Below are 27,985 nucleotides of genomic sequence, written 5' to 3'. Positions count from 1 at the left end.
ACATTCTAATCAAATATATTTTAATATTTTTATTTTAAAAATTTATAACAAATTTTACATTATCAAACATAATTACCCTTCAACATCCTTCACAATCCAAAAAAAAAAAAAAAAATCTATTTCGAATGAAAATAACACTGCAAAACATTTTCTGTTGTCAAACGGACCCTATATATATGACAAGTGGACAAAGACGACAGATAAGATACATTGTATTTGTCGTTGGAACGCAGCTTTTCTCCTTAAAAAAGACATATATCCGCGACACGCGTCGACAGATGTCAGAATCTAGACGCTTTGTCAGTCCTCATCCCTTTCCTTCATAGAAGTCCCCGAAGAAGAAACGTTACAAGAAAAAATCTTCAAACTGTTAATTTTATTAACTGAACAATATTCTTCATCCATCGTCTAATTACACACACATATATATATAGAGGGGGTTTGACGAGTGGTGATCCCACTGTGTTTTTGATTCTTTCAATCTGAGGGTTTCGAAGATGCTTTCGTTGCAGAGCGATGCTCGCAATTTCGATCTTCTGCAGCTGCAGAATCAGTCGCAGCTTTCCTTCAACGCTGTCGATGAATCTCTCGATTTGAACTTGGACTCCTCGTCCAAATTCAAACCTTTCATCAATGCCCCTCCTGATTCTATTGAAGGTGATTCTAATTTTTTTCCATCATATACACATCTATATATGCATTTAAGTTTTTAATTTTCTAGGGTTTTGTTTAGTTTTTGGTTGTGGTGCTGCTGCGGTGATTGATCGCACAATCATCTTCATCTATGGTGTTTTGATCAGTTATTCCCTTTAAAGTTTTGGGTTTTACTGATTTTGTGGATGGGAAAATATTATGCACTATAATGAATAAAAACCAGTCAGTTTGGGCCTGCTTGGTTTGCCACTAGAAAGCAGTTTTCAAGAAATCCAAAAACTTTAAAAAAACTGAAAAAACAAGCCCTTAAGAAAATTTCCTTTTGGATATGGAACCTGTTTGGTTTAGTTATCGGAGAACATTTTAAAAAACTAAAAATTAATAAGAAAACAGTGCAAAAATTTGTTTGGTTAATCGTTTTCTGAAAACTGAGTAAAAAAAGCCTGTTTTCTGAGAACATTTTCCCCCATGTGTGGGAGTCAAACCCATAAGTTGTAGAGTCAAACCCATACTGCTTACCTGGCCAAAAACCTTATGCCAGGTAAGGTCACTCCAAACCTTGAAGAAGTAATCTTGGAGTCCACAGTCCTGGCGCCATGTCAGGACACTCCAAACCTTGAGGAAGCAATGCTCAAGTCCAAGACCTTGGTGCCACGTCAGGTCCCCAAAACCTTCAGAAAGCAACCCTCAAGTCCCAAAATCCTGATGCCACGCTAGGTCATCCCAAACCTTGAGGAGACAACCATCGAGTCCAAAACCGACGCCATGTTAGAACATCCCAAAATTCAGGTCACCCCAAACCTTGAAAATGCTATCCTCGAGTCCAAAGCATTGGCATTACGATGGGTCATTCCGAGCTTGAAGAAGACGCCTCTCCATACTAAGACGCTCTCTTAGGATATCCGAAACCTTGATGAGCAACCCTTGAGGCAGGACTGACAAACGTGAAGAGGAACGTAGGTAGGACACCTCACATGATTACAGTTATCCATGGGACACTTAGAAGGATCTTTGATTGGGTGATGAGAAGCCAGAAGATGCCTGAGTCTCTCGGACGTTGGCTTGACCTAAGGGACGATGAGCACGTGCCATGATGGAAACACACGATCACATTTAATGCTACGTCTTCACTATTTAATATGCAACACTGTTGTTAAACAGTTGAATGCATTTAGGGCCCGTTTACTAACGCTTTCACTTTCTTACTTTTGCTTTCTTCAAAAGTAAAATCATACTTTTCATTTCTAAAATTGAAATATAAAGTAAAATTATGTTTACTAATTTTTTATGCTTTCAATATTTTCAAAGTAAAAAATTAGAAAGTAAGTTTAATATAATTATAATTTTGATTTTGCTTTCTATTTCACCCCAACCCCATCTCATCCACAAACCCACCTCACCCCAACCCCATCTCAGTCTCTCTCATCACCCTCCTCTTCGTCTCTCTCTCTCATCTCACCCCACAAGACCCCAAAACCTGGTTCCTCTCTCTCCCCACCACTCTCCACCACCACTACTCCACCGGTCGAACCATCAAGGTCCAGACCACCCTAAATCACCCCCCAATTGAAGTCTTCGCCATCCAAAAACTTAGAAGTGAATGCATATGGTTCTTACAATTATCATTGAGAACAGGTATATGCTCACTGTGGATAGGATGCAAATTGAGCCTGGGCATCAGTTGAGAGCAGAAACTGATGAAGTCAAAGATGATTAACAGAGTTAATATACCAACAGCTAGAGAGTGCCACATCCAGAAGTTGCATTACGTTTATCTATAAAGATCAGAGAGAACCAAAAAATAAGTGTTGATGCAAATTTTATAGCAAAATTGAGAAAATTTGTTGACGAAGGCATGTTAGAAAGATTAGATTACCGGGAAATGAATTATCCAAAACAAGCATGAATGGCAAATTGGCAGCGGCCTTGCTGCAGCTAGAGGGAGCCCTAGGACTATAGCTAAACGCTAGCAATACATCAAAGAATGATTTGAGCATAAGCTACGTATATGTGTGTATGTATATATATATATATATATGAAGAATCATGTTCTCTCTCTATAGATCATCACTCTGCAAAACAAAATTTTCCAAAGAACCAGACCCAATAACCCCAACCAAACACCCACTCAACCCCACTCATCCACAAACCCACCTCACCCCAACCCCATCTCAGTCTCTCTCATCACCCTCCTCTTCGTCTCTCTCTCTCATCTCACCCCACAAGACCTAAGTCCCTTCATTGCCGAAAACAGAGGGAGGAAGAGAGGGGATTTTGTCCTAAGGATGAGAGAGAGAAAAAAAATTCAGATTTGAGGAAAGCATAACTTACCTAAGTCCCTTCATCGCCGATATGGTGTTGCCGGCGATGCCAATCGGCGAATCGTCCTTGTCGGAGTTGTGCATCTGGTGGCCATCGTTGTGTGGTACTTGGGAGAGACAAACAGTGGGTATTGTTATAAACGAGCCGAACACAGCGTCTTTTTAAGTTCCGCTACAGTAGCGGAAGTAATTCCTCCGCTACAGTGGAGAAAACAAGAAAGTGAAGAATCTATGCTTTCTTTTTCTTTCCCAAAATGTGAAAGTACTTCCTGAAAGTAAAAAAGTAAAAATATGTTAATAAACATAATTTTTACTTTTACTTTCTCTTTTCAGGAATTGACAGTAAAAATCAGAAAGTAAAAACGTTACTAAACAGGCCCTTAATATTGCATTAACCATTTAATGTGTTGCTACCAACCCGGGCAAAATCGGCGAAGGATTCAACTTAATGGTTGACAGAAGACAACTAAGGTAATCATGACTTAGAATCCTAGGCTTTAGGTAATACCTTGAGTGAGCCTCTTACTTTCGGGTATTATAAGGAACCACAGACTATAAATATGGGTGTCATTGAGCAATCTAGAATCACCATAACTGAAGCTCATTTATTCTCTGTCACTGGCACTGACATTCCTACCTTCACCTTTAATCCCTTTTGTTTTGTCTCTTTGTTTTCAGGCTTTATGGGTCCTCCACTTGTGCTTGGTATCTCCATTCATCATATTTTATTTCTGCTCTAGTAAAGAACCTTTACAGTGTTTTTGAGAACTATATTCGGAAAACTAAACCAAACAGGCCCACGGCTTTTACGGTTTTTAACTTATTGTTGGTTTTAAAAATGAAAGCTGTCAAATTGATCTTCCCAATTGGATGCATAAAAAACCCATGAAATATGAACAATTTGCATGCTACTGTTGGGATAGAATATTGAAAGTTTGCAAATAAGACCAACAGCCTAACTGTTTTTGCGATTTGAAAATTAATACTAAATTTATTTTAAGGTTAATTGCACAAACTCCTGGATTATAAATAATTTGCATGAAGCCCCTAGGATGAAGATAATATGCAATTTATTCATAGTTTTTTGGGTTTAGACTATTAATCCAAATGGTTAAATTGGAATCTTTTATATATAATACATATAATAGAGACCCTTTATTTCAATTTTTTTTCTTTTGGGATAAGTCAATCCTTTATTTCTCAACAGTAACTTCATGCATAGAGAAATCATAGGGGCATGATTTATTGAATTTTTGGACTTTCTATTTTTATATGTAAATAGTTCCTCATGCATTTTATTCTAATGCTACAATTACAACAACAACGAAGCCTTTTCCCAATGACTTGGGGTCGGCTATATGAATCCCATGCTTCCATTCCGCTCCTTGTAAGGCCATAGTCGTCATGAATCCACTTGCTATTATATCTTTCTTTACTAACCCTACCAAAGTTAACTTTGTTCTCCTCTTCTCCCAGTACTATCCTCAACTTCTCTTCTCCTAGTATTACCCTCAATGTGGACTATGTCACTTTTTCTAGCTGACGAACTTAATGGTTGTCTTTGTACATTCTTGTAGAAATAGTACCAAGGGTAAACTAAAAAAAAATTAAAAAATAAAAAATAAAAAAATAAAACCTCCCTTTAACTATCAATTTAGAAAAAAAACGGCTTAAACTCGCTGAAAATGTTGCAATCAGTCACCTGACATCAGTCCACCATTAAGAAACAGATGAATAAGATAGTCGTGTGCATTGCTCATGACATTTTCTTGTACTCTTCTGACAATACTACCCATTTATCCCTTTTTTAATAATCGTTTGAATCATTTAATCTAATTTCTGTACTCTACTATATTTGGTAGATGGTGGAGTTTTTGCTATCACACCGGAGCATGATGAGAAAAATAAGTTTATTTCTTTTTGGATGGACCGTTCCTGCCACTGCATATAGAACCAGGACATAAAAATGATTCAACAACATCAATCAGATGCCCTATACGTGAAAATCACAAAACACAGATTAAATCACTATCCAGTACATGTTTTTCAGATTTGGTTAATAGTTCATACAAAGGAAAATGAGAGAAAGAAATAAGGATTTTTAGCTAGAGAGAGAAATTCAGGAAGATGAAGATGGATCTGAAAGATCTACTAGCACTTAGGTCATCTTCTCCGAACTTAAAAAAAAAAAAAAAAAAACCCGAGAGAGAAAGAGAGAGAGAGAGAGAACGAGCGCGTCTATGGGTCCAAGTAGCTACCCGTCTACTTGGGTTAATGGGTGAAATTGTATATCTATAGATAGTCTTTTGGATTTTGTGGATAGCTTAAAGCTATAGTGTCGCTGTTTAGGCAGCTTCTTGTTCTTTGGGAGCGCTCCCCTTTTGAGTGCCTTTAATGAAATTTTACTTATAAAAAAAAAATGTAGCTACCCGTCTACTTAATTTTTCCAAGTACAGAATGCATAACATATTTGTATACATATATGATACACAATAATGGTTTATAGATGCTGTAGAAGTAGCAAAAAGTAGTACGAGTTGGATCTAACTGAAGAATGGTGGGTCCTCTTTCTTTCTAAAATTTTGGACATGTGGAGACGAGTAAAGATAATTTACTGAACAACGTTACAACTAGCAGCTATCTTGGTAATTCGACATTGCAGGTTACAGTGTTTTAGTGTGGTGTCCTCATATGCAACTTTTTTATAATTCAGGGGTTTCTTGCCATTTTAGGGAGATATTTGCAAAAAAGTTGATAGTTTGAGGGTTCTTCTTTTTATTTATTTTTTTTATATTTTTTTTTTTTGCAATTTGACCTAGTACTAGCAATAGTTTGATTTCTGATGACAGATACTATTGAAGGTTTCAGAGATATCTGATGATTCTGATGACATAATTTTGTGATTTTGTAGAAGAAGATGTCCATTTGGGGCTTGCACATCAGATGTACAAGGCTGGCAATTACAAACAAGCACTAGATTGCAGCAATGCCGTTTATAAGAAAAACCCGCTTAGAACTGATAATCTTCTTCTTCTTGGTGCAATTTATTATCAGGTTAGTTTTTGTTCTAATTTAAATATTATATATTGTATCTTGTAGCATCCTTATTCTCTTGTTTTCACATGCTGCTTGATCTTGTGGACTATATTGGTAGTCTTTTTTCCCTCAACTTTTATCATATAGATTACTACCTATTATTTTTTATATTGAGAAAGAAAAAGTACAATAAAAAATGAAAAAATATTTAACTGAATCCACAACCAGTAAAAGCATCTCTCAAGGCGCAATGCTCCTTTAATGAGCAATGTGGACTACATTATAAATTTTCACTCTGTACCCCAGTTAATAATTTAGTATTTTTTTGGATTCAAAATGTCTCCAACTTTGACCACTTTTTTTTGTGCTTTTGCAGCTGCATGATTTTGATATGTGCATTGCCAAAAATGAGGAAGCTCTAAGAATAGAGCCAAATTTTGCTGAATGCTTTGGAAACATGGCAAATGCTTGGAAGGTAACTACTGCAATTTATTTTTGTGGTTTTGGCTAAAGAACAAAAAAATAATAATTAAAAATGGGTGGTTAAACTGGAGCTGACGGAGATGCGTTTTCCTTTTGTTTACAGGAGAAAGGCAATATTGATCTTGCAATTCGCTACTATTTGATTGCCATTGAGGTTCACATATACTTGTATATCTTTTCTGTTGAATTATTAATAACTGCCTATGATGTCACTGATTATAGAGAGTTGGTATCTGGTGGCTGTTGTTAGATAAATAAAAATATGACTGTTGATTGTTAACTAGAAATAATTATATTCGACAAGATATTTGTCAAGAGAGATTCCAACGACTACATTTTTTAGTAGGAAAATAATTGGGATATTGTCCAAGAAAGTCCAGCATCTTGGAATTATCTTTTTCTTTTCTCCTTTTATCCTTTTGACAGGGTAGTATTTGTAAGAGAGATTCTGATGACTAGAATTTTCAGTAGGAAAATAAATGGGGTAGTCCATGAATGTCCAGCATCTTGGAAATTTCTTTTTCTTTTCTCCTTTTTTCCTAGAAGTAATTCCATGAGAATGTCTAGCATCTTGGATCTTTCTTTTTTCTTTTCTCCTTTTTCCCTAGAAGTCATTCCATGATCTGATGAGTGTAGTAGTTTCTATGTGCATAACCAACTTACATGCTATCTTGAAAATATAAGTGGTTCCCTCGCAATATATACCCTCATTGATTACTAAGGTCATAGTGGTACCCAAGAATAATAGTTATTTCCTTTTAACTAATTAGTAACTTAGTATACTAAGTACAATGAGGATTTAATTCCTTACTTGAACTACTCCCAAATACGTTTGGAGATGGATCCTGTTGTTGTATACCAAGTTGCCACATGGATGACAATATCAGCTAGTGCAAATCATATCTCTATGTGTTTCAAAGTATGTCAAAACCAAAACAAAATAGCATAACCACAGTGCTTTCATTTTCCCGAAGAAGGAAGAATCTAGCTGCACCCCTGGAAGGCATGCAGTGAAGCTCATTAGGCGGAAAAGTCTGGACCCAGTTGAGGAGGGTGGTAAACCTCCATTCCCCATATAGTATTCATCTTTTGGAAACTCAACCCTACATCTAAAATAAAAGAAGGCATGAAGTGATTACGAGGAAACTAGAAACGAATAAAGTTATGTATTTTTCCTTATATATTCTACTAAAAAAACAATTTCATTTCATTAATTATCTTTAGGTATAATTTATAAATTGAAGCAAAATATATATATATAAAATTAACTTGGGTTGTTTTTTATTAGGCACCTTTTATCGATTATATGTAAAATGTATATTTATATATGATCATGTTGGCAAAGAAACACAGATCATATGTTTTGTTCAGTCAATTGAATTTAATTGTGAAAAAGTCAGTTTCAGAGGGTGATCAACCAGGCATCTGTTTGCATAGTATTAGAATTGATTCTTGAAAAAGTTGAATAGGTTTCAAAAATGTACTAGAAGTTGCAGATGGCTAGAGTTTTCCCTTCAATACTATGTCTCTGACACGAGTTTGAAGCATTTGATGTATAGAACCTTCAGTTCAACTTCTTATCTGGACTGCCGATTTACTCTTTCACTTGTTCAAGCAGCTGGCATGGTCTACTTCCAATAAGTATGACCATCCCTTACAAGTTTCCTTTTTAATTATTTAATTGTCTCTGGTTTCTAAGGCCGTAATTGTTCCGGGGATTGGCGCGTTGCTAATCTTCTAATTCATATATATCTACAGTCAGGTGGAGAGATTTATTCTTATACTTTTCAAGTTATATTGTTGTTATTTATTGATCACAAATGATATACGTCTGTATGTTGTTGCTTAATGTGACTAATATAGTTTCTTTTTATCATACTGCTGTATATTTGTATTGGCCTTCTTTTGTGACTTCTATTGTATCAACTTTTTTTTATTTTATTTTTATTTTTTTATCTCTATGGTTGCACTAACTTCATTTGTTGGCTCATCTCTTACTGTAGCTTCGACCAAATTTCTGTGATGCTTGGTCAAACTTAGCCAGTGCATATATGAGAAAAGGAAGACTTAATGAGGCAGCCCAATGTTGTCGTCAGGCGCTTTTATTAAATCCTCTTTTGGTATATCATATTTTCCTTTCCATTACCCCTTTCTTTCATGCTTTGAGTGGTGGTCTGCAAGATAGAGAAAAAAGAAAGATGGTTTAGAGACAATGGACCTGCTTGGTTCAAATTTCTAAGAACAATTATCTGTTCTCAGAGAACTAGAAAACAGAAAACAGTTTTAAAAATCTCTGGGTTGGCCATTTTCTTAAAATCCAAAAACTGAGTTCAAAAAAGGCCTGATTTAAGATAACCATCTTTTGTAGTTCTCTAAGATTATTATTATTTTTTATTTTTTCAGAGTTTTTGGAATCTGCTATATGAGAATTGAACCAAAGATGCTCACAATATTAAGAATCCTAATCTTTTGTTTTATTTTGTTAATTTCCTTCTTTTTATTCTTGGCAACTGAATAGAGCACCAGAATTTTCTGGTTTTTACGAGCTTTTATTATTGAATTCATTTATTGATTGGCATAGGTTGATGCTCATAGCAACCTTGGGAATTTGATGAAAACACAAGGCTTGGTCCAAGAAGTAAGTCCCAACATGCAAAATGTTGTTCATTGTTAAATTTTCAATTTGCTTTTTGATAGATTAACCAACTTCCTTATATGTTGGAACAAACCCCCGCAACCCCACCCCACACCCCCCCCCCCCCCCCCCCCAAAAAAAAAAAAAAAAAAAGGAAAAATGAAAAATAAGAAGAAAGGAGAATGTGGATACTTTGGCTTGGAATTTATTATCTTTGAGATAATGAATTGATGTTGCTGTCTTCTCCAGTTATTAATGTATTATAGTGACTGACTTATCAAAAAAAAATTAATGTTTTATAGTGACTAATCTAGAATTTTGTAATGTGGACAACTCTTGTATCCCTTCAGGGATAAAATTATTGTGTCATCCGTGAGGTCAAGAGAAAATCGTTAGAAGTGTGAGGGAGGAAATGGTTTTGAGACTCAGTTGAGTCTGTGTATTGGCCAAGTCCTAATAGACTCGACGTAGTCCTTTGATATGGATATATCAGTGGGAACTGGAATAGGTCGAATTTGTTGAGTCTCTTCCGAGTTAGTCTAGTCTCTTCCAAGCAGGGGTGGAGCCAGGATTTCAATTTAGGGGGGGTGCAGTATAAAAAACAAAAAAACACCAACATGACAAATATCAATTGTTCAAATCAAGGAGCAAAGCAAAAAGAAAAAAAAAAAAAAAAAAAAAGGAAAAAAAAAAAATCAATGCAAAACAATATGGTAGATGAATGAGTAGTAAAAGAAGTATAAGAACTAAAATATCGTTTAGTAATATTTTCATTGAAAAAATTACATACTACATATATCATACGTAAGTGCAAAAAGAAAATTTTTAAGTAGTAGGAAAAAGAGAAGAAAATGAGAACTTTGAAAGGAAAAAAATTAGAGCTTGATTTAAGAAGAGAAATTTAACTTTTTTTTTAGGAAATCAGAGGAATTTGAAGAATAAAAAAGAAAAGGAAAAAAAAAAAAATTTAAAAATTTACAGTTTTAGGGGGGCATTATATAGAAAATTTCATATAAACTTTTTTTTTAATAAAAAATAACTATATATAGTAGTGGGCGGGGCCAGGCCAAGCTAGGCCAGGGGGGCATGTGCCCCCCCGGGCACACACTGGCTCCGCCCCTCCTTCCAAGTCTCTAGAGTCTTAACCAATTCTCTTTAGAGTTGGTCAAGTCAGCAAAGTATCTGATGGTGTGCAAAATTTAGAAAATTTCATGACCTCGGTTCCCGATACCATTATGTAATGCCGTTACACACCCCGCGTCCATTACAATTGCATTCATGTCCGCAACTTAAAAACGTGAGAGGATACATGGTTAGGAGAAGACATTCCTTGGTTCTTACATCTCCTAGATCTATAATATAATAAAATAATGACTTTATCTGGTGGCCTAGTTTTCAGGATGCTTAAACTAATAACATGGCCTCAAGTTTCTTTCCCCGTCTGACCTATAAGTTGTTTTAGTGATAACAGGTGGATCTAGAATTCTGTAAGGGACTCTATCTAGATTTACATCTTTGTACTATGCGTTTTCCTTTTGCCCATAAAGTTACTGATGGAAGTAATTCATGTGTGGAACTGTGTCTGAATCACAGTTCTATGGATCACAGTTTGATACAGACATCACGTTGTTAGCTACAAGCCAGGGCTGAGATGATGGTTGGTCTTGTTGTAACTTCCATGTCCGAGACTCCAAATTGTCAGCATCTTACATTTTGTGCAGGCTTACAGTTGCTACCTCGAGGCTTTACATATACAACCAACTTTTGCTATTGCATGGTCAAACATTGCTGGTCTTTTCATGGAGTCCGGTGATCTTAACAGAGCCCTTCAATATTATAAGGTATGGGGCACTAGGTTATGTTATCATAATTTTTGATCAAATTTCATTTGGTTGTGTTGTGCCATCATATTTGATTTGTTAGCTTTATGCAGCAATATAGGAGGAGTTTTGGTTGTCTCTTTCTTTATAGATGTTTTGTAAAATGCTTTTTATATCATTAAATTATTCATTTTTTTGAATATTTCTTTTTGTCTCTCTTTTTTATTCGATTGTATCTCTTCTTCAGGAAGCAGTAAAACTTAAACCCACATTTCCTGATGCTTACCTAAACCTTGGGAATGCTTATAAGGTAAGCTGTCAGGCCTTGTGCCAGTGACGTTGAGATAGTTCAAAAGCCTAGACTGGTTTCTGAGAAAAACAGGGTATTTGTTTTGCCTTTTCCAGGCTTCAGGAATGCCTCAAGAGGCTATTGTTTGTTATCAGCGTGCTCTTGAGACTCGGCCAGACTACGCAATGGCTTTTGGTGAGTGTTCTTGTGTTGCAGCTAATCCTGGACCTTGCTTACTTGAAATATGACGATGTTAATGTCCTGTGTTGCCTTCTTAGTTATTAATGGTTTTGTGAATTTTGAACATGCATCCCCCATTCATTACTTGCCTGTCTTATTGATCTCCAGGATGTTACATGGTAAAGTAGTTTTCCTGTTTCACTCCACTGGTTGGTTCTTATGGCAATGCCAACCATTATTGAGGCTCATTTGTTTCGAATATCTTGTCATGGCATAAAGGATGGTAGATAGGATTGTAAAATTAATGTGTATCCAGTAATTTACTTCTGTTTCTGTTTTTGCAGTTATATACTTATAAGAGGGATTTAAAACTCCTCCCCCACCCCACCCCAACACACACACACACACCCTATTTTAAATTAAAAAAAAAAAAAAAAAAAAACATCGACTTGTTATCTTTTCGATTCTATTGTACAGTCATTTCATTTCTGAACGAATCTACTAATATATATGTTTCGTGAAATTCTCATCCCTAGTAGTAGCAGAGTTTTGTAAGGTTGAATTTGGGCCTAAGCGGATGCAATTGATTATAAATGATTGTTTAAAGGTGATAGAGCAGGTTACATATTTGCTGTGTGCCTAAGTGGATGCAATTGATTATTAATGGCTGTCTAAAGGCGATGGGACCAGTTACAGGTTTCTGCTATACATGAATAGTAATGATGTGTAACTCGTTATTAATTGTTTCTAAGTTTTAGCTAATCAACTGCTTTGCTTCTTTTTCATTTATTTCTCCCTATTTTAAGTATAGAGGATATGCATGACATGACATTGCAATATACCACCAAGGGCATAGCCCAAGTGTATCTCCTCCTCCTGCCACATGGGAGGTTAAGGGTTCAAGTCCCCGTTTGGACAATAGTGGGCATGTGTGTCTTTCCTTTCACTTTCAGGATGGGAAAAAAAGAAAAAAGAAAAAGAAAAGGAAGATATTGCATTATGTTCAATATTGTTATACATTGTTATAATATCATATCGTGCAGGTAGTTTAGCGAGTATATATTATGAGCAAGGCCAGATGGATTCGGCCATCCTCCATTACAAGCAAGCCATTTCATGTGATCCCAGATTTTTGGAGGCATACAATAATTTGGTTCGTGCTCTTCATTTATGATAGATGACTTGATAATTGATTTTTTCTTGGATTGGGGACTACTATCTTGCTTACTTGAAATTGGGTTTATATGTTGCTACTGGAAGGGTAATGCACTGAAAGATGCGGGCAGAGTAGATGAAGCAATCCAATGCTATCATGTAGGTTATCATTTGTCATTCTGTTCCTTCGATTTTAGTTCATCATGGTTTGCTTACCTTTTGAATTCTCAAATATTAAGTAACAAGTTTTTTTGTTACTGCCTGAAGCAATGTCTTTCATTACAACCAAACCACCCGCAAGCACTTACTAACCTTGGGAACATTTATATGGAATGGTATGATATAATAATTTATTGGTCAAATATTTTGATTAATGTGAGTAGCAATGAATTTCTGGTGCTTATATGGCATGCTTACGAGAGAACATGCAGGAATATGATGACTGCTGCTGCTACATATTACAAGGCAACATTTGCCGTGACAACAGGGTTGTCTGCTCCTTTCAGCAATCTAGCATTAATTTATAAACAGCAGGTTCATGCAGCTTGATCTCATCACTTTTTCATTAGGCATTTGACTTTCAATACATTCAGCAATACAAAAAAGAGATACTACTGTGCTCTGTCCTTTCTTGGAATTCTGGACATCCTTAATATATTTCTCCTGGGCACTTTGGCCATGGTTCTTGTTCTCGTGCCAGGGAAACTATGCTGATGCCATAACTTGCTATAATGAAGTTCTCCGCATCGATCCATTGGCAGCTGATGGGCTTGTCAATCGGGGAAACACCCTCAAAGAGATTGGTAGAGTAAGTGAGGCAATTCAGGACTACGTACGTGCAATTACCATCCGGCCAACAATGGCTGAAGCACATGCCAATCTCGCTTCAGCTTATAAAGACAGGTACAATTTACTTGTACTACTATGGCTGTTTGTGTTTAGTAACATTTCACTAATAATTATGGGATTTCAATTATTTGCAGTGGACATGTGGAGGTGGCTATAAAAAGTTATACACAGGCATTGCTTTTACGCCCTGACTTTCCTGAAGCAACGTGTAACCTTCTGCACACACTACAGGTATTGTCAAATACAATAAATTCAAATGGCAATGGGTTTTTCATGCTTCGTATGTGGTTCTTAGAAAGCACCTATTGGAGATATTTATGAGGTTGTGCTGTTGGTTAAAATTATGATTTTTTTTTTTAATCCTTATCCACAAATTAGTTTTTAACACGTGTGTGGGGTTATGATTGATTCTCCTGCAGTCAGGTATCCTAGTTGGTAGTTGGGCGTTGGTGGGCTCCAGGCCTGTAGAGATTTGGCTCCTAGGCACTGATGACCTGAATCAATGTCGATTATAAGTTCAATTATGTTGGATGTAAATTTAATAGGTTAAATATTATAATTGAAGTATATAGATTGGTCTTGGTTGAACATTTGGACCCACTTTCAACTGAACCAGTTTAATCGTGGTCTTTGTTCCTGGGTTTTTATACCGTTATTTATGACCCCTTAGATTCTTCTATAACTAAATGATTGTAAAATAAATGACAGTTCGACCGTTACTGGTGGTTGACTTTTTTGTCGTCCTCTTAGATGGATTAGGTTCAAAAACTATTATTGCCTGGTCTGGTCAATGAGAATGTTTGAATATGTCTTCTTGTAGAGAGACTCATATTGTTGTTCAACCTTGGATGTTGGAGTCTTTCCCCCCCCCCCCCCCCCCCCCCCCCCCCCCCCCAAATAAATTGGTAGATATTATGTGTCAAATTGTGATCGAACCGAGGGTTGATATTGTTCTCTCTTTTGACAGCTCAAGTAGTAAAGGTGACTACTCTTTCCCTTCTGTGAGCTGTAACCAATATCTATATCTATTTATATTGCACATTACATTCTGTTGTGTGCTTGAACATGATAACAGATATACGATGTCAGTTTGGATGTGAATATATACTTGAAAGTTCTTTGTGGTTATCATTATCAGAGTGTATTATTGAATGAATATTCTTGCATTTGTCGTGTAAAAAGCTTAAGTTCTTTGCCAAACAAGATACCAAAGCTCGAACCCTGTCCAAAGAGTTGAACAAATAGACTCCAAACCCAAACAGGCTTGCATGGATTGGTTTTAAAAAAATATGGTTTAAGTTCACTTGGCAACAGCTCATATATTCAAAATATCTATTCCAGTGTGTCTGCAGTTGGGACAAACGAGAGCAGTTGTTCACTGAAGTTGAAGGGATTATCAGGAGACAGATTAAGGTTTAGTCTCTCTCTCTCTCTCACCTAATATAAGATGTGGAAGCTTTTCGTTTCTTCTTTGTTTCCTCTGCAACCAAACAACCTTTTATGACTTATTTACTTTAACCATCAATTAATGCTGTAATTACATTGGCACTCTTATTTCAGATGTCAGTTCTTCCTAGTGTGCAACCTTTTCATGCAATTGCATATCCGATTGATCCAGTACTTGCTCTTGAAATTAGGTGAGATTTTTATTTTAGCCCAATATGTCATGTACAAAAGTGAAGCAATTCTTCTTATTCAAGGTTTCCTGCCCTCTCTTTTTCGTAGCTGTAAATATGCAGAGCACTGCTCCTTCATTGCATCCCGTTTTGCACTTCCTCCGTTCAGTCATCCCACCCCAATACCCATAAAGAGTGAAGGTGGAAATCAGAGACTTAGGGTTGGGTAAGTTTTGAGATCCATTTATAGATAAAATAGTTTTATTTCTATCTTTCTGTGTCTGATTATAATTCTTTTTACGCTTGCAGATATGTTAGCAGTGACTTTGGTAATCACCCCTTGTCACACCTTATGGGGTCTGTATTTGGCATGCACAACAACGAAAATATTGAGGTTTGTGTTGAGTGTTTGCTCGTTCCCAATGCAAGAGTGTGGGGTCAGGCTCTTCTTGCATGTGTTGATACTGCAGTTACAAACAGGAACTAAGAAAGTCGTGTTTGTAGGTTTTCTGTTATGCTTTGAGTCCGAATGATGGCACTGAGTGGAGGCAGCGTATCCAGACTGAAGCTGAGCACTTTGTAGATGTCTCTGCCATGACAGCAGATATGATTGCCAAATTGATAAATGAAAATAATATACAGATCCTAGTCAATCTTAATGGTTACACCAAGGTATAGGTCCTCTGATAATTTTCTATATCTTCCATTATATTTCTGGAGCTCTGCCAGAATGGTAACTTTGAGTAACTAGCAGTTTAACATTATGTGGCTTCCATAGTTTTTTTATATGTTAAATTATTTTGGTTGAGTAAAATTGCGTGGTACAGTTCTAAAGCTATCATTGGCTTTGAATTAATGTTTCTCATCACTTGGTTCCCAATATCTGTTTTTGACGTTTATCAGTTGTCATGAAGAACCTCTCTTTTTTCTGGAAATCGTTTGTGACCTTTATGTTGTGATCTCTGGGTTAATGGCAGTCGTGGTTATGCAGGGGGCCAGAAATGAAATATTTGCTATGAAGCCTGCACCTATTCAGGTTTCATACATGGGGTTCCCTGGGACCACTGGGGCAGCTTTCATAGATTACTTGGTCACTGATGAGGTGTGGATTGACTCAAATAATTACCCTAGAGACTTCAGTTCTGTTTCATTCTTTAACATGTAATTTTTTTGTTTCAGTTTGTTTCACCTTTGCATTCTGCGCATATTTACTCTGAAAAGCTTGTCCATCTTCCACACTGCTATTTTGTAAATGACTATAAACAGGTTTGTATTTTTAGAACTAGAACCTATAGAATCAGGGAATCTTTTCCTATTTATTAATAGCTTGCAATTATGTTTGAGGTGCATGAAATGTGATTTTTGTTTTTCTGTCATTTTTATATTTCAGAAAAATCTGGATGTGTTAGATCCGAACTGCGATCACAAGCGATCTGATTATGGTCTGCCTGAAGATAAATTTATTTTTGCATGCTTCAACCAGCTGTACAAGATGGACCCTGAAATCCTCGATACTTGGTAGCTTCAGCATGATGTTAAATCTGTTAGGATAAATTGTTTGCATTTTGATTTGTCACAATGATTACTCTGTATGTTAATCTGTTGTAGGTGCAATATACTTAAACGGGTACCCAATAGTGCAATTTGGCTTCTCAGATTCCCGGCTGCAGGCGAAATGAGACTTCGTGCATGTATGAAGAGTTGCTTAAGTATCTGATACGTGGTAGCTGCTTCTAAAGCAGTCATCGGTTTTTAGCATCCTTTTATTTCTACTGTCATCTATTATTTCTTCTTTTTATTGATCTTGTCCAGATGCTTTTGCACGGGGGGTACAGACAGAACAAATTATTTTCACAGATGTTGCCATGAAAAGTGAGCATATCAGACGGAGTGCTTTAGCTGATCTATTCTTGGACACGTAAGTTTATTTTCTGTTCATTCATTTGTTTCACTAAGAACTCGAAACCTTTTCCTTTCATATATAATTACCAGGGAGTTAGTTTTGTTGCACGGATTTTTGGATGATGATGGTTGAGATTTTTCTTCGGCAGGCCTCTATGCAATGCGCACACCACTGGAACAGATATTCTATGGGCTGGTTTACCAATGGTGACACTGCCCCTTGAGAAAATGGCTACCAGAGTTGCTGGCTCACTATGTCTTGCCACTGGAGTGGGGGAAGATATGATTGTTACCAGGTAGAAATGTGATTGTTAATGGGTAAACATTTTACTTATCGAGAGAAGTCTTATATACACAAGCATGCTACTGCACACTTGATTTAGCTGTACTCGTGGTAGGATCCTTACACGAGTTGGTTTCACACCTTGCAATTGTGGTGGTGATCATGACAAGTTATATCCCTCACTTTTTGTGCGTGGGAGATGATTAGAATTTAGAGTGCTGTATGGGAACCTTGTGGAATTAGAGCCCATGTAGGACTCTTGACAATTGAACTTCCTGGCTTTATCAAAACATTCATTGACAGAAATGCCTATATGATAAGAAGAGTGTTGCTCACTTGAATGCTGTTTAAGCAAGATCCATCAATTTTAAGTACCCACATTTTTTTTTGGTGTATAAGCTGCTCGAGTGCCCAATGAAATATTCTTCGTTGAACTGGCTCGAGGAGTCTTTTAAGTTTAGCCTTTTATGCTGCACTGCTGCAAGAGGCTTTATTTATTACAAGAAGAACTAAAGCATGTTACTTTGGCAGGCTATATATGCAATCTCCCTGTGCTTCTTTCTGTGATTATGCATTACTTTGTCTTGTATTTGACAGAGAGACCTGTGTTCTGTTTTCAATTTGATTTGAAACTATAACCTATTGTTAAGTATAGGGACCGTCATCTATGGCTCTGATAGGTCAGAGTATGAGTGTTCTTTCAGACCTAGAGGGGAGGTGAATAGGTCAGAGTATGAGCGTTCTTTCGGACAATATGCTGATGAATTACTCCTTGATGAATACTCAATCGCATATGTGGTGACCAAGAAAACCCTAGATTGAATAATTAGAAATTTCTCTCACGAGGATTCTCTCTAGAGATAATTAGAAGCTTAAAATCATACCCTAGACTGACTATAATCTTATATTTGTAGCCAAAATAAGTCAACTCATATGTTTTGGTAAGTTGAATCCTTGTATAAATCTGTTTTAAGAGAGTTTCCAAATATATAGTTCCACAGGAGCACCATTGGATAAGCTTCGATTGATCGATGTGTCGATGATGCTTTCAGGATTTCAAACCTTCAGCTCTGTCATCCCACCAATTGATCGACCATTTGATCCATACTTTGGGACCTTACTCGATGGGTGAGTATGGGACCTTACTCGATGGGTTGATATTTCCTTTGAAGCTTTATACTTTTCAGGAAACTTTCAGTTTTAACGTAGTGTTGAAATCCTTCATTTTTTTTTTTTTTTTTTTTTTTTGAGCATCTCCAAGATCAAACTAGGTCATTTAAGGTCTTTATAATGTCGATTTACCTGTGCCCTAGACACGTAGTTGAGGATGTGGATTTCTCACCATGTTCTTTGCGAACTTTTTCCTATATTGTCTTCAATGGTTGTACTTCTACGACGCCTGGCACTTTGACACAGTACAATTGAAGTTTTGAGTATGAAATTGTCAAATGAATCTTATTCCCGACACATTATTATTATCCAACAGTATGAAGGAATATGAAGAGAAGGCAGTGTCTTTGGCGCTGAATCGCCCAAAGCTCCAGGCTCTTACAAGCAAACTAAAGGCAGCCCGTTTGAGTTGTCCCCTATTCGACACTACACGCTGGGTAAACTCACAGAACATTTATGTCTACTTAATTTGTACTTTCTACACAGGACCGAATTGCTGATGATTTTGCTCGTACGACATTTTCAGGTGATGAATCTGGACAGGGCTTACTTCAAGATGTGGAATCTTCATTGCTCAGGCCAGTGTCCCCAGCATTTCAAGGTTACCGAAAATGACGCGGACTTCCCTTATGACAGATAGGAAGAAATAGAGGAGATTGGTTTGTACATAAAAAGGAAGAGAAATTTGTATCAATGTTATACTTGCGAGGTTTGTTAGTTACTCAAATGATGAATTGTGATGTGTGTATGAATATATTGCTTCAATAGAACTGTTTTTATTATTATTAATTTTTTTCCTTTTTCTGGAGTTCAGTTCAGGCAAGTGACGAGCAATTCTTTTTTGAAATGAATGCTCTGGAAATCCTTGCTTTGTTGCAAAATTAAGGATTTCACTCAAATTATGATAATGGATTAGTGATATGATGCTTAATTTTGTGTATCAATTTCGACATTACTATGTTTCATCTCTAGTGATATGTTTTTACATGAAAGGGTACTTTTCACTTTCTTAATGAAAATGACCAATATATTAAGAAAAATATATAAGAGCAACAAAAAAAAATAATAATAAAGGTACTAATGAAGGACAAGGAGCAACCAAGCTCTTATATATTTTTCTAATGTAAAATTCAAAATAATATATTGGGTAAAATTCAAAATAATAGTAACAATAATAATAAGAAAAACCTTCAAAATTTTCACATTTGTAAATAATCCTCCTAAATTATCAATTTGGCACTAACCTCTCTACTATTGTAGAAACTCTTCAAACATTATTTTTCGTTAAAAAGTGAAAAAAATTGAGTTTTATTCTGAAATTTGTCCTTTTTTTCATAACTAAATTACCTTTATAAAAAAATATATATACGAAGGAATACATTTCTGGAATTATATTTTGATTCTGTGTATATGATTTCCATCAACAACTCATTTTTTTATTCTCATTATTTTTTATTGACAGGTCATCCACACATTCACAAAATTGTGCTGTACACATCCTCATAAAAAAATATCCATATTGATTATATAAATCAAACTATGTACAAGGGTAATGAAGTAATGAAAAAACATAATCAATTTGGAACAGTAGATCTATCCTACGCAAGAAAATAAAATGTTTTGGAAAACACAGCATATTCTTTGTGTCCAACTGTCACGTTGAACATTCTATATGTTATTCTTTTAAGTCCTTTGAAGCATTATGTCAATATATATACAAATATATTTTTTATTTTTTATTTTAAATCTATAGCTATGAAGTACATATATTTCCTAAACAACACCAACTTTATATATATCACAGTGCAATAATTTGGAATGATCTGGACTGCGGTGTTTCTGATGAGTTCATCGCCCTCTTTGCTCTCTGCAATCAAACAGAATATATATCAAAACAGAAAATAAGTTTCAAATGAGTTCATAGCTTCCACACAGTTGCTGTGTGTGATAAAAGCCTATGCTTCACTTTAATTTGTCATGTACTAATCTGATACACATAAATAGAGAGTGGCTCACTCTTGAAATGGGTGAAAATTCAGTTACCAAAAAACAATGTGTGCGAGCTTGTTTGAGAGTTCAACTAAGAGACGGCAACAATCTGTCATGGGCTAACCCTAATACCCTTATTATATAGGGTGGTTTCAGGGTAGAAAAATGGTATCTGAACCGATAAGTTAGACCTTACACACTAGCCGGAGGCTTATTTACCCTCAGATATATTTTAAGTGGGACTCATGTTTATCACTTAAAACACACACACACATAAATATAAAAGCCCTCCGGCTAGTTTTGTAGGTTTGAATTATCAGCTAGAGTAGCATTGTAATTCTAGATAATGTTGCAAATGAATTGAGTTATTCGTGAATAGTTTTGGCTGACTCGTTTAAAGATCGACTCATTTTCTAAACTGGTCTAGTAAATGAGTTGAACCTAATAACTCATAACGCAAGTCATTAGACTAATGAACATAACTCTTGTATTTAGTCAGACATTCATAGTTAAGGCTTTAAGCTCGACTATAGTTCATATTCGAGTTAGAGCTCCAACAGTCAAAAGCTCGGCTCACTTACAGACTTAAAGATTGGTTCCACTCTTGAAGTAAGTGAGACTTCTCAAAAACGATATGTATTTATGTGAATGTGGTGCATGGTGGCCAAAATGTTATATGAATGAATAAAGCAACAGAACCAATTACCATATCAGCAAGGGTGTTGTTCCAAGCCTCTTCCATCTCTTCGAAGACCACATCTATGGTCGGTCGATCTGCGCTTGATCTGGAAACACACAGCACTGCAATATCTAATATGCATCCAAAGTCTACAACATTAAAGTCTCCATTCAGCTGCCGGTCTCGGATATCCCTTAGCGGACGTTTCCCAAGAGTCACATCCTTTGCCTGCACACAGACTCAAACACAGCTTAGCATACTCACAACTTCTGGAAATGAGCTGTTTTTCTTATTTTTTACTTTCCTGATTTTATTATTAAAAACGATATGTGCACAGACACTCAAATACAGCTTAGCATACTCACATCTACTGGAAATGAGCTGTTTTTCTTGTTTATTACTTTCCTGATCTTATTATTAAAAACGATCCGTGCATTGCTCTGTCTATGTCGTATAAAAGACATTAGGATTTGAGCTTCATAGTGGTCATTTTTGTACATGTACGAGTGCTTTAAAAAAAAAAATTGGAAATGTATTACAAATAATTTATAGAATTTTTAAAATATTAGTTATAAAGTACTAAGTTTGGCGGGCTAGGTATATGCGTAATATGAATATAGTCTAACAATGTAATAGATTTTATACATAGATGCAAACCTACGAAAAGTACCTTTCTTGCCAGTTGGTCACTGGCATCAACATCAAGCTCAAATACTTTTTGTCCAGATAGAAGTTGTAGAGCAACAATACCAAAGTTGTAGATGTCACTGGCACAAGTGAGCATAGCAGTGCCCATATATTCAGGATCCAAATAGCCTATGGTTCCCCAGATCTCTGTAAATAATTTATTCTCATCCATCCCCATCATCTTCGCCAACCCAAAACCAGTCAGCTTCGCTTCCATGCTCTCAGTCAGAAGGATGCTTGTTAGCTATGAACCAAATATGCAACATTGTTAAAGGACTTTACCTTTTATTTTTTCTTTTTTATTTGAAACTCACACATGCACTTTACTCCTGTGGAGACTTGAACCCTCTTGAAGGACGAGAAAATACCACTAGGTTACAGCCTTTAGAATCTTTAAAAGTATCAATATTCTAAAAGATTCTTCAATGTTGAATTTTACTATTTATTTCTAAAATTGTACATTTTTTACAAAATAATGTTTCATTTCCATTTTAACTACAATCTTTCTAGATGGAATAATAGCTAATAGCAAATATAATTTCCGGTTAAGAAAAAATTATAGCAAAAATATAGCAATGCATTTATCATCAACTGATTTTTCCTTTTAGCTAGTTTCTCCTTCATCTTTTTTAGTAGTTATAACTCTTTGTTATCCTTTACTTATTAAATTTAATTGCCATGTCATTTTTTTTTTTTTTTTTTGCCTGAATGTAATTGCCATATTGTCTTCTAAAATTTTCAGATCTCTGACTAAAAATTAGTTGGACACAAGATTAGGAAAATATGGAGCATTCCTGTCGACATGGGGTCTTATTATATATGTAAATGGATCCTCTTCAATAGATTTTCTCTCCAAGCTAACATCCAACGGCTAGAAACATGCCATGTCATCACTTGTTCAACTACCCATTATGTATGGTTTCATGCACAACTTCATACCAACAAAAATGATGACAAGGCATGTTCCTAACTAACTATTGGATGTTGGTCAATTTGGAGATGCTTGGAGAAAAACTATTGGAGATGATCCATGTCTCCTCTCCAACAGTTTGTCTATCCAATCATCGCAAAGCATACATCCAACGATTAGAAACGCGTCAAGTCATCACTTGTTCAACTACCTATGAAAAAAAATTAATAGCCTCAATGTAGAGCCAACTTGGAAATCAAAATATGGAAATATGAGATGGATTCAACTATTAAAAGAAATGGAGTGTCACAATAAAGATTGTGGCATTCTCAAATCCTCAAAAAAAAGGTCCCATATTAGTTCAAAAGAGATAGGATTGTAGAAAAGCAAGAAACCTTACTGGATTATTTCCAAGTGCCTTGTGAAAAATAATGCATAAATCATTAAGTGAGATGTTATGGTTCAATAAAATTAGTAGTTAAAAGAATACATACACAATATGTATATATTATGCATGTTCATTACCTTAATATCTCTGTGAACAATGGAGCCATCTATATAATTGTGGAGATACTTCAGGGCACATGCACAGTCCCTTAGGATCTTAACTCTTCTTTCCCATGTTAAGACAGTGTCCTTCCCTGAACATCAACACAAAATCAATACACAGTCTATTAGATAGAAAAGAGATTAACTTACTTGAATACATAATCTTTTACCTCTCAATATTTTATACTAAAATAAAATCATCTTTTATCAATTCAGTTATTGGATTATATTATCCTACACGGGCAGCTTGACTGTAAGGTTTTTGGGTTTGGTTCGAGTCTCACCGAAGGTGAGGCATGGGTTTCATTGATCCATGTGATTTGCAGACGATTGCGTGCATCAAGAGTTTAGAGTAATTTGTTTTCTGAAAACTCCCCTTAAAAAAAGGACAGGTTTTAGAGAATTGTATGTTATAGTTCTCTGAAAACAGTATTCTGTTTTCTGGAATCTTGAAAACAGTTTTTAGAAATCTGAACCAACTTTTGGCATGAATGATACACATTAAAAGATGGAACATACAAGAAGATACTGATGGATGTACAATATAACTTTTTTTACATCATAACTTAACAAATTTCTTCAAAAAAAAATTGGTTGTCCTCTTGTTTATTAGTACTTCTAAAGTTCTGGTTCTCACTCTAATTTGAAAACAAAGTTGCATTGATTTATTTTCATCCAAAATGCTAACCAAATAACTCCAAACAAAAACTAAATTAATCAAAGGGAGTAACTTACTTAGTAGATGTTGAGCTAGATTTCCCGCTGAACAATATTCATAGACTAAATACATGTAGTCCTCTTCCATGCAGTAACCAAGGGGAGACACTAGATTCAGGTGTCGAACTCTTGAAAGAGTTTCACCTTCCACAAGGAAAGAATCAGACACAGTGCTCCTTATCTCCTTGATGGCCACAACTTGTCCACTGGGAAGAATGCCTTTGTAAACAATACCTGCATTTCCTCGTCCGATAATCTCTCTTTCGTTAACAAAATTTATCGCTTTCTCAATCTCAGCCTTGGAAAATATATAGAGGTCAGGCCATGTCACAACCTTGGTGCTTTTCTTCGTTACCAAAAATTCCGACCCATGTTTGTTCTTTACACATTTTGTCAGTAGAACAATCAGCATTAGTCCAATGCTTGCAGCTAGACTGGCCAATATTGTTTTTGCAACTGAAACTGATAAGATAAATGACATATGGTCACATCATTGTAATATGTATGCAAGTTAGCTTATCTAGAAGGAGGACAAAGAAATGAAGCAGGACTTACATTTTATTTTGATGTATCCTGGTTCTGTTTGAAGAAACAAATTAACCGAGTCAAAATTCGGAACATAGATAGGATAAATATTAAAAAGCTGAACTTGATGATACTTCAATCCCACAACCAAAATCGGAGGAATTGTTTGTAACAGAGCATGGTGCAAACTAAGGGATTTTTTCATGTTTAATAGCCATACCTTTTGTTTAGCCATTTGGCAAGTGAAAAAAAAGGTCTGGGACCAATGGGCATCAGTCAGATAGTATGATCTCTCCTCTACAAAGGGGAGCTTGAGTGTTTGAGCCCTGCTCGGGGCAATATTGTGGGTGTGTGTACGTTTGCTTGAATAGTCGGGGAAAAAAAATGGTTTGGGAATAGACAATATCTAGTGGAAACTTGTTTCAAATTTTGTTATCTGAAAACAGTTCTTACCCAACACATCCAAGGAAGATAAACAACTATAGAAATCCATTAGTAAGGGGTGATCATCCAATATCCCAGCAGCAACAGAAACAACAACTGCCAAGCCACATATCCCTTTTTCTCTGTCATTTCCAATTCCTTTGAACTCCTTTAATAGAACATCCGTTTCTTTTACTACTGCATTAGCACAACCCCGGCAAGCCTCATCGAATGAAGAGTACTTTAATTGGTTACACTCGTTTGAGGCATCTTGATAGGTTTGGTTGTGCTTAAATTTTGACAAAGAAATGCTAGAGCATTTGCTGCTTCCATGGAAGAGATCATAGAAGCCACATGACTGCACAGAAACAGAGTGCTGTCGCGTAAAGGAACCGCTACAGTTTCTCCAGTGAGCTTCATCTAAGAAGATGTGTCCATCCCCAATTCTTGCCTGCTGTGCCAATGCCTTTGACAGAACAGTGAGGGCATTTTGACAGCAAAGGGTTGTGGGAAAGCTGCCCCACTTGTTGATCGTTTCTTGGGATCCAATGCATTCACCACTCGGTTGGTATGGGAATGAAGTGAAGTTTAACATACAAGCTGCAATAATGTATCAATCAGAACTGGTTAGTTTCTACAAACTTGAAGAATTGCTTCTAGATAACATTTATTAAGTAGTTTAATAGCTTGTTTGATGTTGTTGCACCTTCAAATGATTTACTATTAACTTTTTTTTGTAAAAGTCGTAATAATTAGTAGTAGTGGTTGTTAAACGTTAATGGTGTTGTTTGATAACCTGATTCAACGTTTAAAACCGAACAAATATATTCCTCCTATAAATTTTAGCTGTACTTGCAGCTATAATTTCAAAAGTACGGAATTTGAGCTTATGCCAAAATTAAGCTTGTACACTTAAAAGCTCTAGGACAAAAAAGAACTTTTCTTGTACCACACTATATGCACAACCACAAGTGAGTTCTCAAATTATAAACCCTTTTAACGTCTCAAACTGCATCCTCAAATAAGCACTATGCCATTCTTGTTGGTCAAAAAAAATTGAAATGGCTTCTATTTAGCTGATTCATTTTCATTGTCACCTTACATAAAAAGGTCATTGAAACTAAATGGTAAATTATCTGATATGAAAAAAATAAATAATAATGGCAGCTATGAACTGTTCCATTTTGCCCACACTAAAAATGTTACGAAATTCTTAGGCGTTGGATGCTAGCGTTGGTAATGTAGGCAAAGAGCACACAATACACCACCACCAACAACTCCGCTGCACCGCCACCACATCCGCCGGCAATGGAGGAAGAAAAGGACACTAATGAAATTGAGAGAGAAATATCGAGATTAACATTTTATCAAATACCTTGAAGGCAATACAAGAAAAAAGGCTCAAAACCAACAACAGCAACAGCGAGAACGGACAACGACCGTCGGCCCATTCAACCATCGTTTCGCCTTCTCCGTCAGCGCATTCGTCTGAGTCTACATCTCCTTTTTGCCGGTAAAAGCTCCAGTTTTTGGGTTTGGGTTTTAGTTTTGAACCATTGGTTCGATTCGATTTCTCGGGCAAAACTTTTTGGTTAAGAGAGAGTTAAATTGTGCAACTTTTCTTTTATTCAGAAAATAAAATTCATTTAAGCTGGAGATTGGTAGAATTCCAGAATGAATCAAATTTTTTTTTTTTTTCAATTTTAATTATGAAACTCCAATTTCATACCACTGAATAGGGGCCTTAAATGAAACAATTCTACAATAGCATGTCATGTAATATTTGCTGCTTTTGAATAGTATTGAAGCGCTTCCAAAATTGACGCAAAAATCGAAAGCATCAAAATGATGCTTTTGTTTACTTCAGCACAAAACACTATTATAAAAAAAAAAAAAAAATTTAAAATAATATTTTTAACTAACCATTCAAACTTTAACACTTTTTATCAAACATACTCTCATGTTTTTGCTTCTAAAAATCTTGTAACAAATTTACGTTACTAAACAAGCTTCTAATAGTGTTGAATACACTCTAAAAACTGAAACATTACTTCTGCTTCGGGTCAAAGTAAAAGCATAAAGCAACTGTGGTTGTCAAACGAGCCCCAATGAGCGAATGGTTTCGTGTTACAAGTTACTAATTTTGTATGTAAGATTCAAAAATTTGGTTTATTCCCCCTTTTGTTTTCTCCAATTAAAATCGTTGAAACACCAAAAGAGAGAGCGAAAATGAATTTTGAGCCCATAAGTTAAGTTTAAAATAGTCTTCGGACATAGTTTGAACTTCACTCAGTTTGTGAGAGTGCTTGTATTGTGGATTAGACGGGACAAAACTCCGGACATCCGGTTATCAAAAAAGAAAAATAGTTAAGTCTAAAGCCCTACAGTTGCAAGAAAGAAAAACCCTTCAACTACTATTATTGGTTTGAATTATCAAAATTATTCGAGAGAGTATATTCGTGTTCAAGTAAGATTAATTCACTTCACGAATGTATAATCTCTAACAGATGCCTCGGGGTCGTTAGGATAATTATGTCAAACCCTAAGATAGGTTAATCATAGTTTTTCAAACATTGTGAACTAAGGTCTGAATCATTTGATCGGACACAAGAGTATTATTTTTTTATTATTATTTTTTATTTTGAAAGTTAGAGGTACGCGTAGTTTAACATATCTTAAAACAGTTTGGATTAATCCATCAAGAATTAAGATTACATCATCACATGATGAGAGTTGACATTATTAATACATCGTGTATATCTTTTGAAATCATACTATCCATACACATACATGCAGTATATATGTTTAAAGCGTTGTCCAATTGTATTGAATTAGTTTTGTGATGCATCTGGAGGAGTTTGCCAGTCAAAACACGAGTGAATTGAAAATTGAACGGCTCTAATATATTCAAAGCATTTGAGATTTGTTTTGAATCTGCAATCAGACATATATGCAAGCTCTTTCCCAAAACACAATTAAAACTCAAAAGTACTGTAATTAAATAGCAGAGAAACAAGAGCTACTACCAAGATGATCTTCAGGTGACGACGACAACAACGACAAGGGCAATTCAAGTGAAAACGCAGGGATGATGAGCATGGATGTAAGCCGTA

The 27,985-nt window shown here is 35.7% G+C and overlaps 2 protein-coding genes across 4 annotated transcripts; one reads left to right on the top strand and one right to left on the bottom strand.

Annotated features, from left to right (window-relative positions):
* Nucleotides 1–271: 271 nt before the first annotated feature.
* On the top strand, nt 272–19,182 carry LOC132311666 (probable UDP-N-acetylglucosamine--peptide N-acetylglucosaminyltransferase SEC). 3 transcript variants are annotated; one of them, XM_059809689.1, is made up of 29 exons: nt 273–657; nt 5,887–6,029; nt 6,388–6,486; nt 6,598–6,648; nt 8,498–8,614; nt 9,076–9,132; nt 10,851–10,970; nt 11,197–11,259; nt 11,355–11,433; nt 12,462–12,571; nt 12,679–12,732; nt 12,841–12,908; nt 13,005–13,107; nt 13,274–13,476; nt 13,557–13,653; nt 14,764–14,835; nt 14,983–15,059; nt 15,148–15,264; nt 15,348–15,432; nt 15,543–15,710; nt 16,030–16,140; nt 16,218–16,304; nt 16,429–16,556; nt 16,647–16,729; nt 16,851–16,956; nt 17,090–17,236; nt 18,217–18,351; nt 18,710–18,830; nt 18,920–19,182. In XM_059809689.1, the coding sequence occupies exons 1-29, from the start codon at nt 498–500 to the stop codon at nt 19,031–19,033; spliced, it is 3,075 nt and encodes a 1,024-aa protein (XP_059665672.1). In that variant the 5' UTR covers nt 273–497; the 3' UTR covers nt 19,034–19,182. The 3 variants fall into 3 exon arrangements, with proteins under 3 accessions (XP_059665674.1, XP_059665672.1, XP_059665673.1); XM_059809691.1 differs by lacking the exon at nt 18,920–19,182 and having other exon boundaries at nt 272–657; nt 18,276–18,351; XM_059809690.1 differs by lacking the exon at nt 18,217–18,351 and having other exon boundaries at nt 275–657.
* Nucleotides 19,183–19,890: 708 nt separating this feature from the next.
* LOC132311665 (putative wall-associated receptor kinase-like 16) lies at nt 19,891–26,927 on the bottom strand. Its single transcript, XM_059809688.1, has 8 exons — nt 26,248–26,927; nt 24,903–25,472; nt 24,480–24,503; nt 23,943–24,386; nt 23,184–23,299; nt 21,732–21,992; nt 21,089–21,289; nt 19,891–20,260 (listed from the first exon to the last, which is right to left on the bottom strand). Exons 1-8 carry the CDS (start codon nt 26,321–26,323, stop codon nt 20,192–20,194), a joined length of 1,761 nt encoding a protein of 586 aa, XP_059665671.1. The 5' UTR covers nt 26,324–26,927; the 3' UTR covers nt 19,891–20,191.
* Nucleotides 26,928–27,985: the final 1,058 nt, after the last annotated feature.

Source organism: Cornus florida, unplaced genomic scaffold, assembly GCF_030987335.1.
Source record: "Cornus florida cultivar Cherokee Brave unplaced genomic scaffold, ASM3098733v1 CherokeeBrave_3.0.0_Hap2_Chr06, whole genome shotgun sequence".
In the NCBI taxonomy this organism is placed as follows: domain Eukaryota; kingdom Viridiplantae; phylum Streptophyta; class Magnoliopsida; order Cornales; family Cornaceae; genus Cornus; species Cornus florida.
The sequence above is the reverse complement of the archived record's forward strand: the minus strand, read 5'-3'. Positions and strand labels throughout refer to the sequence as shown.

What these genes read in the sequence shown, in the direction of transcription:
- LOC132311666 (XM_059809689.1), top strand. Translation starts at nt 498, where the DNA reads ATGCTTTCGTTGCAGAGCGATGCTCGCAATTTCGATCTTCTGCAGCTG. An exon ending in TGGAGGCATACAATAATTTG is followed by an intron (nt 12,572 to 12,678) that starts GTTCGTGCTCTT and finishes TGCTACTGGAAG; the next exon opens with GGTAATGCACTGAAAGATGC. An exon ending in ACCTTCTGCACACACTACAG is followed by an intron (nt 13,654 to 14,763) that starts GTATTGTCAAAT and finishes TATCTATTCCAG; the next exon opens with TGTGTCTGCAGTTGGGACAA.
- LOC132311665 (XM_059809688.1), bottom strand. Translation starts at nt 26,323, where the DNA reads ATGGGCCGACGGTCGTTGTCCGTTCTCGCTGTTGCTGTTGTTGGTTTT. An exon ending in TTTCTTGTATTGCCTTCAAG is followed by an intron (nt 25,473 to 26,247) that starts GTATTTGATAAA and finishes ACATTATTGCAG; the next exon opens with CTTGTATGTTAAACTTCACT. An exon ending in ACAACACCCTTGCTGATATG is followed by an intron (nt 20,261 to 21,088) that starts GTAATTGGTTCT and finishes GTTTGATTGCAG; the next exon opens with AGAGCAAAGAGGGCGATGAA.